The 18265-nt window shown below is 56.2% G+C and overlaps 2 protein-coding genes across 3 annotated transcripts; one reads left to right on the top strand and one right to left on the bottom strand.

Moving 5' to 3' along the window:
• The first annotated feature begins 787 nt into the window (after positions 1-787).
• CNN1 (calponin 1) lies at positions 788-7488 on the top strand. The gene is made up of 7 exons (XM_082651033.1): positions 788-944; positions 2962-3083; positions 5456-5522; positions 5632-5769; positions 5963-6073; positions 6557-6703; positions 6784-7488. Exons 1-7 carry the CDS (start codon positions 882-884, stop codon positions 7027-7029), a joined length of 894 nt encoding a protein of 297 aa, XP_082507159.1. The 5' UTR covers positions 788-881; the 3' UTR covers positions 7030-7488.
• A 2087-nt stretch (positions 7489-9575) lies between these two features.
• On the bottom strand, positions 9576-14595 carry ELOF1 (elongation factor 1). Of its 2 annotated transcripts, XM_082652208.1 has the most exons (5): positions 14479-14595; positions 11885-12018; positions 11634-11704; positions 11267-11372; positions 9576-10305 (listed from the first exon to the last, which is right to left on the bottom strand). In XM_082652208.1, the coding sequence occupies exons 2-4, from the start codon at positions 11998-12000 to the stop codon at positions 11308-11310; spliced, it is 252 nt and encodes an 83-aa protein (XP_082508334.1). In that variant the 5' UTR covers positions 12001-12018; positions 14479-14595; the 3' UTR covers positions 9576-10305; positions 11267-11307. The 2 variants fall into 2 exon arrangements, with proteins under 2 accessions (XP_082508334.1, XP_082508333.1); XM_082652207.1 differs by lacking the exon at positions 9576-10305 and having other exon boundaries at positions 10705-11372.
• Between the last annotated feature and the right edge of the window lie 3670 nt (positions 14596-18265).

The following is an 18265-nucleotide window of genomic DNA, read 5'->3' as shown; positions in this document are numbered from 1 at the left end:
GGAGGGTGAGATCCAGGATGTCTGCTCCCCCAGGTCCTTATGAGGGGATGGAGGGGACAGAAGTGGGGTGCCAGATTCTCAGCAGAAATACTGCTATTCCCTGTCCTTCCCTGTGCCAGGCACTGCCCTGGGCATATTGGAGGCATTATTTTTTGGCTGCGTCACCCGGCTTGTGGAATCTTAGTTCCCTGACCAGGGACCAAACCCGTGCCTCCTGCAGTGGAAGCACAGAGTCTTAACCATTGGACCACCAGGGAGGTCCCAGGCATTATTTCTTCTGATCCTCACAACACCCTCATGAGCAGGCATTATCATTCGTCTATTTTACAGGTGAGGCAACAGAGGCTCAGAGAGGGGAAGGGGCTGGCCTACACTTATAGACTATTGGTGTCTGGACTTAAAACCAAGGTGGTGCTCCATAAACTACCACAGGTGGTAGTCCTGCCTCAAGACAGGAGAGAAATGAAGAAAGATGACCTCAGAGATGTGGGGAGATGGCCTCAGAGACAGACACAAAGAGACTAGGAGACCCAGCCAGAGGCCTAATGAACAGTGGGGAGTGGGGAAAGGTTGGTGGTCTCTGTCTGGCCAAGCTGCCCGCCGCCCCAAAAATGAATAACCCAGGCCGCCCCCCTAGGTGGAAACAATGACACAATCAGCTCCCAATACCAAGGCCCTGACATCACGAAGGGGGGCTGGCCAAGGTGGGGGGCGCCCCGCCCCTTGGCAGGCCTCTATGGCCAATGGGACGGGCCTTGGAAGAGGCCCGGGCCGCCTCCCGAGCTTCAAAAACATGTGAGGAGGGAAGAGGGTGCAGACGGATCTTCAGCTGCTGCCGCCTTCTTCAGCGCTGCTGCCACCGCTGTCCACCATCAGCCGGCATGTCCTCTGCTCACTTCAACCGAGGCCCCGCCTACGGGCTGTCAGCTGAGGTCAAGAACAAGGTAGGGCTGGAGGGCCTCCCCGCGACCTGGCCCACTTGCCCTGCCAGGCCAGAGGCCCCACACTTGGGGTTCCCTGGACCCCCTTCCTGCCTATCCCATATGACTTGGAACCTGAGAGAGAAAAAGGACGAGTATATGGGGAAGGGGCTGCCTTCCTCCCTGGCCTGAGCATCCCAGAGCCCTCAGCTCCTGTTGGGGTGTGAAATGGGGGGGCATGCAGGCAGTCACAGGTAAACTGAGGCGGTTGGCCCATTGTGAGACCCCACTTGATTAGAGTCCCCCGTTAACCCTTTTTGTTTCTGGGGGTCTGGGGAAGGACTTGATTTTGCCCACACCCCCTAGCCCGACTAAGAATTTGCGGAGTGCTCCAGAGCTGGGGTTCCTGGGGGGTGAGGCCCCAAGGTGTTGGAGATTGTGAAGGAAACGGCGACAGCTGGGGATAGGCAGAGAGTGGGCATTCGGGACAAAGCAGGGGTCTCCTAATTCTGGGGGTGGGAGGACATGGGGACATCGCCTTCATGCTATGGATGGGTAAACTGAGGGTCAGAAAGAAGAGACAAGTAGCTCAGGTCCTATATAAGAGAGATTCAGAACTGGGCCCCTGAACTTGCGGCCCGCGTCCCCCATGGCATCAGCTTCTCCAGGGCAGCGAGCTTGAAGTCCCCAACCCACTGGAACAATCCCCTGAGCATTGCCCAGGGAGGAGTCCCAGCCCCATTTGACAGAGGGCAACACCGAGGCTCAGGGTGGCTTTTCCCAGGGTTCCACAGGCAGGAAATGGGGAGCTGGAATTGGGAACCTGGGTCGGGGGGATCCTTGGGGCTGGAGGAGGGGGCGGGTAGGGGACGGGTGCTCGGGCAGGAGACAGATCCCAGCGTCGCCCCCCCTCCCCCCAGCGCCGGCCCAGGAGCCGAGCGGAGCCGCCGCGCCATATAAGGCGGCCTCGGGAGCCCGGCCCGCGGGGCCGCGCTATATAAGGGCCGGTTTGCTTTATAAAGCCGGGCTGATGGGGAGGGGGGCGGCAAGGCCGGGGCCAGGTGAGGGGGCCTTCCCCTCCTCTTTCCCCTCCCCCAGAAGAAGGGGCGACCGGGTCTCCCAGGGGCCCGGAGCCTGTCTGGGCTGGGGTAGAGAGTTCTGGGGAAACGGAGCGGGGGCAAAGCGGGAGAGGAGAGGTGGGGGAGAGACGCAGAGATACTGGAAGCCTGAGACTTGAGAGGGACGGATGGGGGAAGGCGAGCCTGGAGCAAGATAAGACTGAGACAGGGATGGAGAGGTGGAGAGAACGCTGAGCCCCATCCTCGCCCGAGGCAGGGAACCTGAAGTCGGAGAGATGGAGAGAGACCTATGAAAGCAGAGATGGACGAGCTATGAGGCCCACCCCCAGCCGGACACGAAGAGATGGGGACAGGATGACAGTGCCTAGGAAAGACAGACAGAGCTGGGAGAGAGACTGAGGACATCGTGCCATGGGGAGAGAGACAGAGAAATACAGACATGCACGGGGCCAGGAGTAAGGCAAAGACAGGCCCTCACCCCGAGCCAGAGAGGGGGCCCCAGGGATGAGGACCTAGAGAGACACTGAGACAGAGATATAAGACAGAGCTGTCCCCTGCAAGGCGGCATCCGGGGGCACCTCCTTAGGGCTCCTCCTCCCCTGCCTGAAACTCCCAGGGGGGGCAGGGCCAGGGGAAGTTAAACCCCAAGTTTGGTCTGCAGGGGGAACCAAGAGGCCAGGCGCCGCCCCCCAGCTCTGAGTATCTCGTTCTCCACCCCTTAATCCACATTCGGTGGTGCCAAACCTCAGAATGCCTGGAATGGCCCCTGGGCAGGTGCCGCCTCAACACTGGCCCTCAGCACATCCCCCCCCACCCCCCTCAGCTGGACGTTGGGACAGAATTGCCTTAGTTGGGAAGGGACGAGGGAAGAGAGCAGACCTAGGGAAGCTTGGATTGGGCCTGGGAGCCAACCCTGCTCCCCACTGCGTCCTCACCACCTTCTCTGTGTCCCCCACCGCCAGCTGGCCCAGAAGTACGACCACCAGCGGGAACAGGAGCTGCGAGAGTGGATCGAGGGGGTGACAGGGCGCCGCATTGGCAACAACTTCATGGACGGCCTCAAAGACGGCATCATTCTTTGCGAGTGAGTGCGGCACTCATGGCTCAGACTCTGCCTTGGGCTGCCCCCAACCGCTCATCTCTACTACCTGAGCTCCTCAAATGACCGAGAGCTCAGAGCTGGATTGGGCACGTTCTATCTGATACCTTTGTTGTGAGGTATCAGATATAAAGGTAACCACTGTGCCCATTTAACAGGAAAGAAAACTGAGCCTCGGGTAAAGCCTCGGGTAAAGCCCAAAGTCCCACGCTGCTCCAACAGAAATGACTTCCGAATCTAGAGTCTGAACCGCCAACGCATACGGGGCAGCCACATGTATGGTCTCTAGAGTCCCAAGGAAGGGAGGTCACAGCGAAAAGGCACTGGGCCACATCAGCTGTCCGCTGCTGGCTTGGTGACCTGAGCGATGTGCCACAGTAATTTAAGTGGGCCCTGATTTTCTCCCCCTCTCAGAACCTAATCACTGAGGGAGAGGAAAACCCTCGACAGCTCCCAAGCCCCGATTCCAGATTCCACCTCCTAGATTTCACTGCAACCCTATTTCTGGGTAGGGCCCTGAGCCCAGCTGGGGTCCTGTCTTTTTCTCTGAGTCTGACCCAGGGCAGGGTGACCCTAAGAGCCAGAGCTTGTGCTAGGGAAGCTTCCCAAAGGCACAGCGTTACCAAGCCCTAGCTGCTGGAAAGAGAGGGGCTGGGGGATGATGTTCTACCATATCCAAGGAATCGGGGGATGGTCTGCTGTCCCAGGCCTTAAAGAGTGCAGGGCCACCCACCCGTTTATGGAGGAGGTGCATTTAGGGAGCACCTGTTGTGTGCCAGCCAGGTCTAGGCGCTGGGGATAGTGAACAAAACACACTTGACTTGGGGCGCTTACAGAGCTTTAGTCCTGGTGGGGGTGATTGAACAAATAATTGATGAAATAATCACATACTTGCCTGTGGTGGGAAATGCCATGAAGAAGAGTCGAGCTGGGAAGGATGGGGGGCGGGGGGCATGGGGTGAAGGGTTGTTGCTTTGTACAGAATGGTCTGGGAGGTCTTTCTGAAGAGGTAATATTGAAGCAGAATCTTGGATGAAGTGAGGGAAGTTGCCGGCAGGACATCTTAGGGAAGAGTGGGCCAGGCAGCAGGGACAGCCAGTGCAAAGGCCCTGGGGTGGGAGCATGCCTCAGTGATCAGGGAAAGTGGAGGGAGTTAGCTGGGGGCCAGATGGTACAGGGCCTCTTCATCCTTCATACTATGGAGTTAGGCTTTTATTCTCAAGGCAATAGGAAACCATGGGAGTGCTCTGAACTGGGGAGTAACTGGAAATTTTTTTTTTTAATTGAAATATAGTTGATTTACAGCTGTGTTAACTTCTGCTGTACAGCAAAGTTATACAAGGTCCTACTGTATAGCACAGAGAACTATATTTAATATCCTATGATAAACCATATGGAATTGTTTTAAGAAGGCCATTTTAGCCATGGGATGACAAGCATCTGGAGGGGATGAGGTGGAAGCTGGGAGCCCAAGGGGAGGTCAAGGCAAGAGCCCAGGAAAGAGACACTGGTGGCTCAGAGCAGGGCGGAGGTGGGCTTCTGGAAGTCTTCAGGAGGCAGAGTAAAAGCAATTGCTGAGGGATGGAATGTGGGGGTGAGAGAGAGGGAGAGGAGAGTCAAGGGCGGCGGAGGGCTTTGTCTGAGACCTGGAGGGCTGGGTTTACTGAGCCGGGGAGGATGGAGGGAGTTCTGTGGGGGAAAGTGGGTGTCAGGAATCCAGGTAGGGTGAATTTGATTTGAGACACCCATGTGGGGCGCTGGAATGGAGAGTAAGAGGTGGGCTGCAGGAAGATGTTGGGGAGTTGTTGGCATGTGAATGGCATTTAAAGTCAAGAGAGGACTTCCCTGGCTGTCCAGTGGTTCAGACTCTGCGCTTCCACTGCAGGGGGCACGGGTTCGATCCCTAGTCGGGGAACTAAGATCCCACATGTCGCGCAGTGTGGCCAAAAAATAAAATAAAATGCCAAGGGACTGGATGAGATCAAGGGGGTGAGTGTAGCCAGAGAAGAGGTCCCAGTTCTGAGCTGCGGGCTCTCCGAGGTGTAGCGGTTCGCAAAAGGAGATTGAAACATGGTCACGAGCGAGGCAGGTGCACCCAGGAGACTCCCCTACACCCTCCATCGGGAGACATTCTGACCTGAACGAGTCTAGCTCCCTGGGGTTGGTTTCCCATCTGGGTCCTGCCTGTGTGTGCGGACGGTCTGTGGTGGGGCTGCAGCTGGGGGCTGGCTGCAGTGGGAAACAGAAAAAAGGAAAGCTCCCACTGACCATCATCCTGACCCCTTGTCCCGCTGGACTGGGCTTGGGTGGGGGCAGTAGGGGTCCCCTTCCTCAGTGCCCTCCCCTGCGCCTTGCAGGTTCATCAACAAGCTCCAGCCAGGCTCTGTGAAGAAGGTCAATGAGTCCACCCAGAATTGGCACCAGGTGAGCCCAGACTCTCTTAACTCTTTCGACCCCTGGCCCATAGCCCCTCAGAGCTCCACCCAGACCCCCACTCCCCTCCCACCCCTGACCGCCACCGGCTCCCCTCCAGCTGGAGAACATCGGCAACTTCATCAAGGCCATCACCAAGTACGGGGTGAGGCCCCATGACATCTTCGAGGCCAACGACCTGTTCGAGAACACCAACCACACCCAAGTGCAGTCCACCCTCCTGGCCCTGGCCAGCATGGTGAGTGTGGCTGAAGGGTGGGCATGGGGCCGGGAGGCTGCGGGCGCTCGGGGCTGGGATGCGGGTGGGGCCACTTGTGCCCTCTGAGCCCCGCGTGGGTGGGAGGGGGAAAGCAGGTGCTGCTTAGGGTCTCCGAGGGGACAGTGTGGCCCAGGGCTTCCTTGTCAGTCCCTGCCTCCCTCACCCTCCCCAGGCCAAGACGAAAGGGAACAAGGTGAACGTGGGAGTGAAATATGCAGAGAAGCAGGAACGGAAATTTGAGCCAAGGAAGCTAAGAGAAGGGCGGAACATCATCGGGCTGCAGGTACCGCCCCTTCTACATCCGGGTCTCACTGCTGAGCTGAGCAGAGGGTCAGGGAGTGGAGGAGGCTGGGAGGGCGCCCTGGTCCCTGCAGGCTTTGGCAGGGGGGTGGCAGGATATTTGGCCTTTACTAGACTATACGCTTGGCATTTTTCCATACCCTAACTCACTCCTCCGACAGCTCTAGGGGGTGGGTACTGTTACCAGCATACCCTTTATACAGACGGGAAAACTGAGGCCTGGAGAAGATAGCTTACTTGCCAGGATTGCCCATGTGATGAGTGGCCGGGCTGGAACTTGAACCCTGGAAGTCAGGCCACCTATCAGTCAAGTGACCCACCTTCTCTGGGCCTCAGTTTCCAGTCTGTAGCCTGAGGGTGGAAACAGTGCCTCCTTAGAGGGCCATGTAAGTGTCTGCTGACATGAGTTACATCTTGTGGCCCACCGTGAGATTTGTAAGGGGTGATTCTCCTTCTGGCTCCCTAGATGGGCACCAACAAGTTTGCCAGCCAGCAGGGCATGACAGCCTACGGCACCCGGCGCCACCTCTACGACCCCAAGCTGGGCACAGACCAGCCCCTGGATCAGGCCACCATCAGCCTGCAGATGGGCACCAACAAGGGAGCCAGCCAGGTGTGTGGGGGGCCATGGGGCGGGCTGGTGGGGCTGTGCCCCTCGCCGTCCCCTCGGCCTGACTGCACTGCCCTCCGCAGGCCGGCATGACTGCTCCCGGGACCAAGCGGCAGATCTTCGAGCCGGGGCTGGGCATGGAGCACTGTGACACGCTCAATGTCAGCCTGCAGATGGGCAGCAACAAGGGGGCCTCGCAGCGGGGCATGACAGTGTATGGGCTGCCCCGCCAGGTCTACGACCCCAAGTACTGCCTGACGCCCGAGTACCCGGAGCTGGGCGAGCCTGCCCACGACCACCACCCGCACAACTATTACAACTCCGCCTAGGGCCCTGGGCCTCCCGCCTTCCCCCGGGGAGGCCGGTGCTGCTCTTGGCAGGGCCCAGCCCGGCCCGCCGACCCCCTCCCCCTGCATGGCTCCTCCAGCCCCCTGGCACCTGCCTACAGGGTTAGCGTTTGGGGGGAGCAGACTGGGGGGGGCCTGGGGGAGGAAAGGGGGCTCCTCCCTGGGTCCAGCATAGAGCCGGGTGTTCCCAACAGCACCCAAAGGACGCACTGAGCAAAGCTACCCCGCTGTCCCCCACTCCCCACAGGTGGGTCCCCCAGGACAAGAAGCCCCCCCAAGCGAAGCCCCCAGAGCCCAGGCTCGCCCCCCTCCCCCATTCCCACAGTGGGAGCAAACTGCATGCCCAGACCCCCAGCGGACACACGCGGTTTGGTTTGCAGCTGGCGTTAAGGGATGTGACAGCGGTGTTTGTAACGCGAGCACTTTCTTTTTCTACTTCACTGGAGCACAATAAATGGCTGTAAAGTCACCTGAGGACTCAGGGCTGCTGTCACAGAGGCTGGGTGGCTCCAGCACACGCATAAGTGGCCTCGCTCAGATACACCCCATCTCCCACACACACACTCACATGCACCCTAAGATACACACACAGAGCTCACAGAGCTCGCTGGACCCAGGATGGGCTCCCCCCCACCCCGACTCACACACGAAATCCACATGCACGCACACTTCGTGTGTATGGTGTACACACGCTCTGTACAGCCTTACTGCACATACCCTTTCACGCACAGATACACATGCAGTACACACTCCTACGTCAAGGCACATAAAAACATAAACCCTCACACAGGTACACAATACACACACACACACACACACACACACACACACACACACATGTACCTTCCCTGGGAGCCTGTGGGTTGCGTTGAGGCCAAGCGCCGGAACGGGCTAGATGGGATGTAAATCACAGTTCTGCAGCTTGCCAGCTAGGTGACCTTGGGCAAGTCACTTCCCTTCCCTAGGCCTGTTTTCGCATTAGGAAAATGAGGACATGGAACCTTGTGGGGTCACAGGGAGCTTAAATGAAATGACGCCTCCGGACAGGGGATGACATTTGGTACTGACCATGAGAATGGACAACCAGCCAGGTCCTGGAGGCCCCTGTGGGCAGAGAGAACCCTTTAGTCCTGAAGTAGACTGTGGGAAGGTGGGAGGGGACAGGGCAGTGGGGAAAGATGGGCACTTTGGAAAGATGTGCCCACTTTGGATGGGCACAGTGGAGGCACTTTGGCAATAGCCCTTTACCAACTGGCACAGAGCAGTTAAGTAGCTGACTGCAGGGTGCAGCTGGCCCAGGCGCCTGGCCTGCCAGCCCAGGATCCCAGAAGTCTGGACAAGGTCCCAACCTCCCCACATTTCAGAGGAGACCCTGCTCTCCCGGTGATGTGGGCCCCAGCTAACCTGCCCAGAAGTTATCAAATGCCAGGGTTCCAACGAGAGGATGCGGCCATGCTGGGGGCACAGCGGTCTTCTCCCCTTCCCTCCCCAGGGCAGGGGGCGAGGCTGCAATGTGGGGACCTGCAGAGACAGACATCGGAAGACCCGCTCGCACAGACGCACACGGCCCCTGGGGCCTCGTAAACTGGATTCCAGGCGCTCTTGGCCTGGCTACCCTAAGTCCTGCTACCCAAAGTCCTGCTACCATGGGGCCAGCTCGGGGAAGCTATGCTGAGGAGGATCCATGCCTGGCCTAGGGCCCTGCCTTCTTGGGAAAACAGCACCATATTAGCACTTGGTCTGTAAGACTGGGGTGGGCGGGCCCTGGTTGGCAGGAGCCCCCTTTCCCTGCACCCCAGAGGGCATCCCCCCCCGCCCCGGCACCTGTCCACCACTCTGCCTGTGTCCGCTGGGTCCTGCCTCAGCCAGGGGACCCCACCTAGGGCCTTGGAGGGGGAGGTGGGAGCACCAAGGAGGGGTATGTCAGGGTAGAGAGGGCCCTGGGGGACACATGCCGGACCCAGTGGCTGGGCCTGGTGGCCAGGGCTTCTGGCCTGGTCAGCATCTTCTCGGCCATTCACATCCCCCACTGCCCTGGTGGGTCCGAGTCTGTTGGAACTGTGCCAGGAATCATGACAGGTGCCTCCATCCTCAGCGTGGCCCTGGGAGGAAGGTTCCATCATCCTTCCCACTGTACCAACGAGGAAGCCAAAGCACAAGTCACTTGCTGCCCAGGCTCACGAGGCCAGGTGGAGGAGATGGACCCGCCCCACACTGCCGAAGCGTCAGGCCCTCCGCACCACGAGACCATCTGGGGTCTCACCATCAGCCTTGTTAAGGTGTGTTTTTTCCAATACCACCAAGCAATTAACTCAGTTCTGACACTCTCTACCTGGAGGAAGCGTCAGATCCCATGGGATAAGCGTTCTGTCCAAGACTGCCCCTCCCCCACTTACGCTGCCAATCACAAGTGCAGGTGGTTTACCTGTGCTTTTGAGCCACCAGCTGGAGATCGGGCCCCCACCACCCCCTCCTCAGATCTGGTTAATTTACTAGAGTGGCTCACAGAACTCGGAGAAACATTTTACTCATTACATCACTGGTTTATTATAAAAGGATATAACTCGGGAGGAGCCAGATGGAAGAAATGCCTAGGGCAAGGTATGAGGAAGGAGGGTGGAGCTTCCATGCCCTCTCCCAGTGTCCCAGCACCTCCCTGTGTTCACCAAGGGCGGAAGCTCACCAAATCTTGTCCTCATCTCGTGCTTCATCTGTAGGTCCCTTCCCCTTCCCGAAGGTTGGTGGGTGTGGCTGACTGAGTTCCTCCTCTGCGTCCTGCCCCTTCCTGAGACTACCTAGGGCCCCACTCTAAGTCACTTCATTAGCATAATCTCACCTGTGATCAAAAGGGGCTCTTTATGGATGACAAAAAGTACTCCAGTTGCTCAGGAAATTCCAAGGGTTTTAGAAGCTTCCTGCCAGGAGCCAGGGACAAAGCCCAGGCATTTCTTCTTACACCCTACACGTGCATCTGGCTCCACCTCCAGCCTTCCGGAGAGACTCCTCTCGACCCTAGGACAAGGGTCCCTTACTCTTCTCCAGTGCTCCCCACCGCCCCCCCCCCCCAGGAAGCCAGGAGCTGTTCCCTTAGCCTGGACCCTGGACTCAGGAGGAAGTAAGATGCTGGGCTGTGAAGCCAGGCCTCCTGGGTTCAAGGCCCGGCAGCCGTGCAGTCTTCTGGCTGTGGGACCTTTGGCCGGTGACCTCCTGTCTCGGGCCTGTTTCCTCATCCGTGAGCATCTTCCTTCCTCAGGGCGGCTGTCGCGACATGGGGGCAAGGCAGGCAAACCTGACATTGGCCTCTGGCCCAGTGTGGCCCCTGAGCCTTAGCTCCTTCAGGCTGTCCCCCAGGAAGCCTTCTCTGACTCCCCCAATCCCCACCCTGGGCTCTGCTGGCCCCGGCTTCTGCTGTGACTGTAAACATCGGACATAAACATGTAAACGCCTGGCCAGATGTCTGTGGGTTTATCCCTGTCCCCTGAGCCCAACACTGCCCTGGTTTCACCTTGAATGCTTGTAGAGTGGATAAAACGTTGTACGGTTTGAAGGGCTGACCCTTCCAGTGGCCCGCCAGGCCACCTCTGAATGCCTCAGTCTCCCCCGTTCCCTCGTTGAGCCCCTGGGTCTGACCCAGAGCCCAGGAAAGCAGAGAGCTGGGAGTTTCGCGTTGGCTGCTTTATTTAAGGGCTGGTGATCGACAGCTATCCCCAACCCAGCCCCTCCCTCCTCTACAAAAGTGGCCAAACGTGAAAACAGGCCGCCCTGCCAGGGGGCCTGTGGGGCTGTGGCTTGAGTCCCAGGCCACACACCTTGGAAGGCAGGGAAGGAGGATGAGCAGTTGGTCCAGTTCAAATGGACAAGTGCTGGTGAGGTGGGGTAAGACGCTGGAGAGTCCCGAGGCAGCCTCTGCTGGGCTTGCCCTCACCTATGATGTCAGGACACAGGTCCCTGGAGGAGCCAGGGCCCCAAAGCCAGGTAGCCAGGTGCCAGAGGAGGGAGTAAGTCAAAGGCTTTCGGAGCCAAGGGAGGCAGTTCAGGCCCCTGGGGCCCAGCAACCCTTCAACTCTACCCCATGCCCACGAGGACACCCCCACAGTCACACCTGCAGCCACACCCACTCACACCCATGCCCACACTCACTCCACACACACACACACACACAGGGCTGCAGAGGCCCTGGACCCACACCCTGGACCCTGGAATGTCTCTGGATTGGTACCCAGCGGGTGAGGCTGCCAAGGGAGTGGGTCCTCTGCGTTGCTACTGATTGGCTGCCTCGCAGGCATCTATCCAATCGCTGTACACGTCCACTGGTTCCGACAGATCTGAGCCGCTGAGGTCAAGGGCAACTGGTAGCACTGGACCCCTTTCCTATACATACTTCTGTTGTTCACGCTACTGTTAGCCAGACCCCGCCCTGAAGCCTGTCACCCCATGTAAGTCAGCACGTGGCACTGGTTCCTCTCGGTGGCCACACCACCAGGGCACGCAGCAGGGCTGGGTGCCCTTGAGCAGCCTACTCTGGGCAGAGCAGCCCTGGCGCCTCGCCCCCGTCCCCTGGGGAAAGCCCGGGTTCCCAAGGATACAAGTGATGGGCGTCTGGAATTCTTCCAGGCACACGGTACAAGAGATGACTCCGGTGTTGCGGGCCCGGTCCCTGGAACGGGAGGAGATGCGGGAACTTAGTGAACGAAAGGGCCTGTGTCTGTGGGTGACGATCCCCCTAACCAGGAGGGCTGGGGACAGAATGGAAGACAGTGGGGGTGGGGGGAAGCCACCCCCCGACCGAGGAAGGAGAGGGCCGGCCCCATGAGGCAGGATCCTGGGCCCCGCTCACATTTTCACGTCACAAGACTTCTCGTGGTTGCAAAAGGGGCAGGTGAACTGGGTCTCTAGGGTGCCTGTCATCTTCTTCTTGGGGGGTGGCTTCCGTTTTGACTTTCTGCGCCCCATGTCTGCAGGAGGGCAAACCTGTGGGAGGATGGGGGCAGAAGTCAGCGACTCGTGGGACCCACGCGTCCCTCTGGCTCGACGCTGTAGGAAGCGGTCATCCCCACCCCACCCCCGCCTCCCCATTCTGGCATCATTCTTCCGTGACAGTGGAGGTCAGCAGCCTGCCAGATAAAGACCAGAGTTCCACTTATACTTAAGACCACTCTCTATGCAATATCCTTGTTCTTAACTAAGGGTGCTTCCAATTCACTGAGTAGACAGAAGCAGTCAGACCACATCCACAATCCACAAGTCCCCAGGACCACCCACTCGACCTTCTCTCCTTTGCTATGGAAGAACGTCCACGCGCCCCACGAAAACAATTTGCTACCTTGTGCCTTGGATCCCAACGTCACATCTTCTCTCTCTACTGGATCATTAACAAACACACTTGTTATGACCTCTCCCATCATTAAAAACCACCCCTTCGTTCTCTGTGAGCTTTTCTAGCAGAGCTGTCTGCGTTCCCTCCTACCCTCTCTCCACAGCCCCTTCCATGCTGTCCACCCCAAGGGGCAGCCCTCACTCCTCAGGCTACTGGACACACCGGTTCCTCCTCCCACCATTCTCACAGGGCTCTCCCACCCTCCTCAGTGGCAGCTTCTTGCAGTCTCTGCTGCTGCTGCAACCCCATCCTCACCCCGTCAATTCGCTAATGATGGTGAGTCCACAAGCTCAGTCTTTGGACCCCTCCCCTCTCCATCTCCATCATTTCCATGGAGATCTCACCCAGCGTCAGGGCTTCAAATGCCTCCTCTACACCGACGTCTTCTCTGAACTGCAGGCTCCCCTGGCCACCTGCCTCAGCCACACTCCTACCCGGTGCTACCAAACGTTTAAACAGAACCTGTCCAAAACCGAGCTCCGAACACCTCAATGTGTTGTCCCACAGGCAGCAAGTCCATCTTTCCAAAAACCTTAGACTCATCCTCAATTCCTTTCGCCCTCTCTCACACCCCTTATCCCATCCTGACCCTACTGTTCTACCTTTAAAAGACATCCAGCATCTGACCACTTCTCACCACTCCCAGGGCCAGCTCCGTGGTCTGAGTCTTGAGTTCCAGTCATCTCTGGCCTGTATTATCACAACAGCATCCTCACTGGTCTCCCTGCATCTCTAACTCTGCCCAGCACCCTCCAAATGTGAATTCCTTGAAGGCAGGGATTTCTGTCTTTTCTTTGTATCCCCAGCGCCTAGAACAGCTCGTGGCACAGAGCTGGCTCCCAACAGAGATTTACTGAATGAATGAATGACCAATGCCAAGCCTACAGTAAACCACAGCACTGCTGCAGTCCAGGCAGGCAAGGTATCTGCTCTTGTGCAACTGATATTCTAGCGGAGGAAGACAGACCCTTCAGCTAACTAATAAGGGAGATAATTTCCAATATTGCTAAGTGCTATGAGGTTAATGAAACAGGCTGAGTGAACGCTTCTGGGACGGGGCTACCTAAGGGTGGAGCTGGAAGAATCCTTGGGTAAGAGTCATTTAAGCTGAGGCCTGAATAAGAGAAGGCTACCATGCATGGTAGTCCAGGCAGAGGGAATAACAACTGCAAGGGCTCCAAGGCAGAAGAAGCTTTTCTTGAGAAAGAGAAAGAAGACTGGTACAGCTGAAGCCCAGCGAGTAACGGGGAGATGGGTGTGAGATGCAACAGGAGAGCAGCGGCCAGACCCTACAAGACCCAGTAGGCTTTACTAAGCCGGAGCCAGTTCTGCAGCCCAGGCTCTAACCTTCGGGGGTACAGGGGTAGTGTTCTGTTGAATTTTTCCCCCCAAAGCCTGGCCCTGGTTACCACCCGCACCAGAATCACCTGGGGGTGCTCAAAAAATGCAGATTTCTGAACCTAACCCCCAGATCTCCCGGCACTAGAATGTCAGTTTTTTCGGGTTCGGGTGGGAGCATGATTTGCCCACTGCTGAATCCCCAGCACGCACAGTTCCTGGTATGCATTAAGAGCTCAATAACTGTTGAATATAAACAAGTCTCCTGAATCAGAAGCTACAGGTGGGCCCCAGAATCTTTTTCCCTGGTGACTACAGCACCCGCCAACCACACTCCAGAAAAGGGAGTCTGGCCTGCACATAAAACTCCAGGGGCCTCGGACTGTACTTCTGTGGCGATCTAAGTCCAAAGCGCGCCAAGGTGGGGGCTGGAAAAGGGCTCAGCCACCGACCCTGCCGGGACTCAAGAGGAGGCCGGTGGGCCGTCCTTCCAGGCTCACCGAGGCTTCGGCGTCGCCTCCCGCCGGCCGCCGGTAGAAGCCAGGCCTCCGAACAGCGGGCTGGGACCCGCTGGGACCCGGGGGAGTCAAGTTCCCCGATGGGCCGCCCCCCAAGCCCTGGGCCCTGGGCCCCTCCTCCAGGACCCCGTCAGCGCCCCGGGGTCGCGGAGCGCCCAGTCCCACCCGGCCCCAAAGCCCGCCCGCGCGATCCCTCACCTGCACTCGCCAACGATCTTTGCGACAGCCTCGTTCACCCGGGAGACAGTGACTTCCAGCTCCCGGCGGAAGCGGAAATCCCTCCTCTCCCCTTCTGTCTCACCCACCCGAGGCCGGGACCTCCCAGCGAGTAAGCCCCGCCTCCTCCAGTGTCTGTGTGCGCACGCACAGAGTAAGTCTTCTCTGTACTCATTCCGGGCCCGGAGGCGGGATCGCAGTGCGCGTGCGCGAGGGCTGGACCGCATTTCACAGTTGGTGCGCGAGTGGCCGCTACTTCTAGTGAGCTTCCGTGGTGGCAGTTCCCGCGTTTCAGGAGCGGTGGACCGGGCCATAGCAGCACTGGAAAGGCAGCCTCTCCCATGGCTGCAGTATCTTCACGTGCCTTCTCTCCCACTTCAAGCCCCAGCTCCTCGCAGCTCACCTGGGTCTCCCCGATGTCGGGCACATTCCGATATCTCAGTGCTAAGAAACGACAGATACCAGTATGGCTGAATCAGAGTTAACGGGGGAAGCTTGTAAGAAGCTCTTCTCAAACTTTAACAAGAACCTGTGGATCTTACTAGAATTCAGGTTCTGGTTCATTAGGTCAGAAGTGGGGCCTGGAAGTCTGACTTTCTAACTAGGTCCCCGGTGCCATACGTGCTGTTGGTCTGCGGGACCACACTTTGAGTGCCGAAGTTATAATACATGAGTTTGGACAGGCAGGTGGGGGCTGGGGGAGGGGAAAACAAAGCTCCACAATTCCACGATGTAGTGAAGAGGCTGGACAGAAATATAAAGGGTCAGTTGCTACACTGCTCAGCGCAGCAGAGAGGAGTGTGTGGATCTCAGAGCATGTGATGGTGGAGGGGGCTGCCAAACTAGTACAGAGGTTAGAGAAGGCTTCCCTGGGAGGCCGATGCTCAGGATGGAATCCAAAGCCTGAGTGGAAGTCACACAGACAGAAGTAGCACCTATAGAACTTAAGAGGGAGTGAAGGAGAGAGGAGTGTCAAAGGTGGAGACCCTGGGCGCTGCCTCTTACTCAGATGAGGCAGGCTCAACAGAGATAATTCGGAGGAGCGGTCAAGGGTTGTGTTTGGCTGTGATTAGTCTGAGACAAGCAAGAGGGGCTCTGGAAGGGGCCTTTGGAAGAGAGGCCAGGAGCTCAGGAGAAGGATCTGGATGTGATTTTGAGAGTCATCTGCATATGGAGGTTATTTAAAGTCTTGGGGCCAGAGGAGGTCACATGGTTTCAGGGGTAAGGGGCAAAGTGTAGCAAAAGAAGAGGGCTAAGAAGGACACCAGGGCTCCCCAGCCTTAGAGGTTAGGAGGAGGAGCCAGCAAGAGACTGGGCAGAACAGTGAGGTAGGAGGAGGAAGACGTGGGTTGCCCTCTCCCCGAAGCCTCCAGAGGCAGGTATTTCAAGACGAGGAGAGTGATCAGCTGTGTCACATGTGGCTGTGAGTTTGAGTAAGATGAGGAAAGAGAATTGACTGTTGACTTTGGCAAGTGTTTGGTCCCTGGCAATCTTGATAAGAGCTCTTTCATTGGAGCGATTAGGAAAATAACTTGTCAAGAGATCTATCGATGTATTTCCAATAGACCTATCTCCAAGAAGTCCTCTAGAGGGCAGTGTTACTCTCAGAACTGCCAAGCTTAACCCTTGGCAGTGCCTCTCTGGAGGACCCCTTCTCCGTGCTTGTACGAACCTGGATACACACAGGATGGGATCATACCATACATGTTACCTTGCAACTTGCTATTTCCACTTAGTGGTCAATACACATACAGATAATTATTGTGTGGCTGCCGTAGTCATGATTGCCAGGTTCACAGGTTTTGTGTCTTTTCTTTCCCTTTTCCTTTCTTCTCTCTCTCTCCCTTTCCTTCCATCCTTCCTTCCTTTCTCTCCTCTCTTTCTTTCTCTGTCTCTCTTTCCCTCCCTCCCTTTCTTCCTCCCTCCCTTCCTTCACATCTTTATTGAGATATAATTGACAGACAATAAACGGCACATTTTGACATATACATACACCTGTGAAGCCATCACCACAATCATGATAGTGACTGTTTCCATCCCCCCAAGAAGTTTCCTTATGTCTCTTTGTAGTCAGTCCCTACCCCACCCTCAGCCCTTGACACCAACTAATCTGTTTTCAGTTCCTATAGCTTTGTGTTTTTGAGGAAGTCCCATAAACAGAATCATACAAAACGTAGCCTTTTGAATTTGGCTTCTTCTACTCAGCTCAGTACGTTTGCAACGTGTCCATTTTTTTTTTTGGCCACACTGCTTGTGGGATCTTAGTTCCCCATCAGGGATTGAACCCATGTCCTCAGAAAGCGTGGAGTCCTAACCACTGGACCGCCAAGGAATTCCCTACGTCCATGTTGTGTTTATCAGTAGTTGTTCCTTTTTATCATTGAGTTGTATTCCGTTGTAGGGATGGACACAGTTTGTCTATCCTTTCACCTACGGATGGACATTTGGGTTGTTTCCTTTTTGGGACGATTATGAATAAAGCTACTATGTACTGTCTCATTCAGATCTTTGTGTAGATGTTCATTTTCTACTGTATTTTTTAAATTTAATTTTTATTTTATTTTGGAGGGTAGTTGATTTACTCTACTGTATTTTATTTCTACACTAAAACATGTGATTCCTCTGGAATTCATTTTTGTAGACGGTCTGAAGTAGGGTTCAGGTCGTGTTTTGTTCTGGGCTAACCGACAAGGCAGATAACATCTTTCCTGGGAAGTTGTAATGTCACCTTAACCTACATCACGTTCTCATGTGTTCTTGAATTTGTTTCCGGATTCCCTCTGGACATTTTCCCGGAGCCAGGGTCATGCTGTTTTGATGACAGTGCGTTTTGCTGTTTGGCAAGGCGGCTTTCTCACCTTGCTATTCATGAGTCTTGGCCTTGGAGGCTGTTGAGAGGGTGGATGTGGCCTGACTCTCCATTGACAACCTCCTGGCTGAGTGAGGGTGCCGGTGCCAGGCCCAGCACCTGGTGTGAGGAGGGGAGTGGGGAGATGATAATATCCGTGATGGTTGAATCAGATGCAGTTGCTCAGGAAAAGCGGGAAGAGATGAGACTCTGTGACTGGTCTCCAGGAATTCTGCCATCTTATTTCCTGTAATTTACAAGGCATCTTTTTTTTTTAAACATCTTTATTGGAGTGTAATTGCTTTACAGTGTTGTGTTAGTTTCTGCAGTATAACAAAGTGAATCAGCTATATGCATACGTATATCCGAATATCCCCTCCGTCTTGTGACTCCCTCCCACCCTCCTTATTCCACCCCTCTAGGTGGTCGCAAAGCACCGAGCTGATCTCCCTGTGCTATGAAGCTGCTTCCCACTAGCTATCTATTTTACACTTGGTAGTGTATATATGTCAGTGCTACTCTCTCACTTCGTCCCAGCTTACCCTTCCCCCTCCCCGTGTCCTCAAGTCCATTCTCTACGTTCTCTTTCTGACTTCACTCTGTATGACAGACTCTAGGTCCATCCACCTCACTACAATTAACTCAATTTCATTTCTTTTTGTGGCTGAGTAATATTCCATTGTATATATGTGCCACATCTTCTTTATCCACTCATCTGTCGATGGACACTTAGGTTGCTTCCTACAAGGAATCTTTCTACCCATGGCCGTGTGCTGGCTGACATTGTCCCCTGAGCTGGAAGGAAGCCCTCTAGGAGGGCATGTGTCTATCCTGCCTTATTCCTTTGGGTGCTCCTTGAGTTGGCACAGGACTTGGTCCTTGGTGCTTGGTAGACATGCTTGGCCATTGTGGAGGAGGGGG

This window comes from Grampus griseus, assembly GCF_964374135.1.
Source record: "Grampus griseus genome assembly, chromosome: 3".
Taxonomy (NCBI): Eukaryota; Metazoa; Chordata; class Mammalia; order Artiodactyla; family Delphinidae; genus Grampus; species Grampus griseus.
Note: the sequence above shows the minus strand (reverse complement) of the source record. Positions and strands in the feature narration are given on the sequence as shown.

Coding starts and splice junctions, on each gene's coding strand:
- CNN1 (XM_082651033.1), top strand. CDS start 882: ATGTCCTCTGCTCACTTCAACCGAGGCCCCGCCTACGGGCTGTCAGCT. Junction 3,084..5,455: donor GACGGCATCATTCTTTGCGA/GTGAGTGCGGCA, acceptor TGCGCCTTGCAG/GTTCATCAACAAGCTCCAGC. Junction 5,523..5,631: donor CCACCCAGAATTGGCACCAG/GTGAGCCCAGAC, acceptor GCTCCCCTCCAG/CTGGAGAACATCGGCAACTT.
- ELOF1 (XM_082652208.1), bottom strand. CDS start 12,000: ATGGGGCGCAGAAAGTCAAAACGGAAGCCACCCCCCAAGAAGAAGATG. Junction 11,705..11,884: donor AAGTCTTGTGACGTGAAAAT/GTGAGCGGGGCC, acceptor CTCCCGTTCCAG/GGACCGGGCCCGCAACACCG. Junction 11,373..11,633: donor ATTCCAGACGCCCATCACTT/GTATCCTTGGGA, acceptor TCAGCGGCTCAG/ATCTGTCGGAACCAGTGGAC.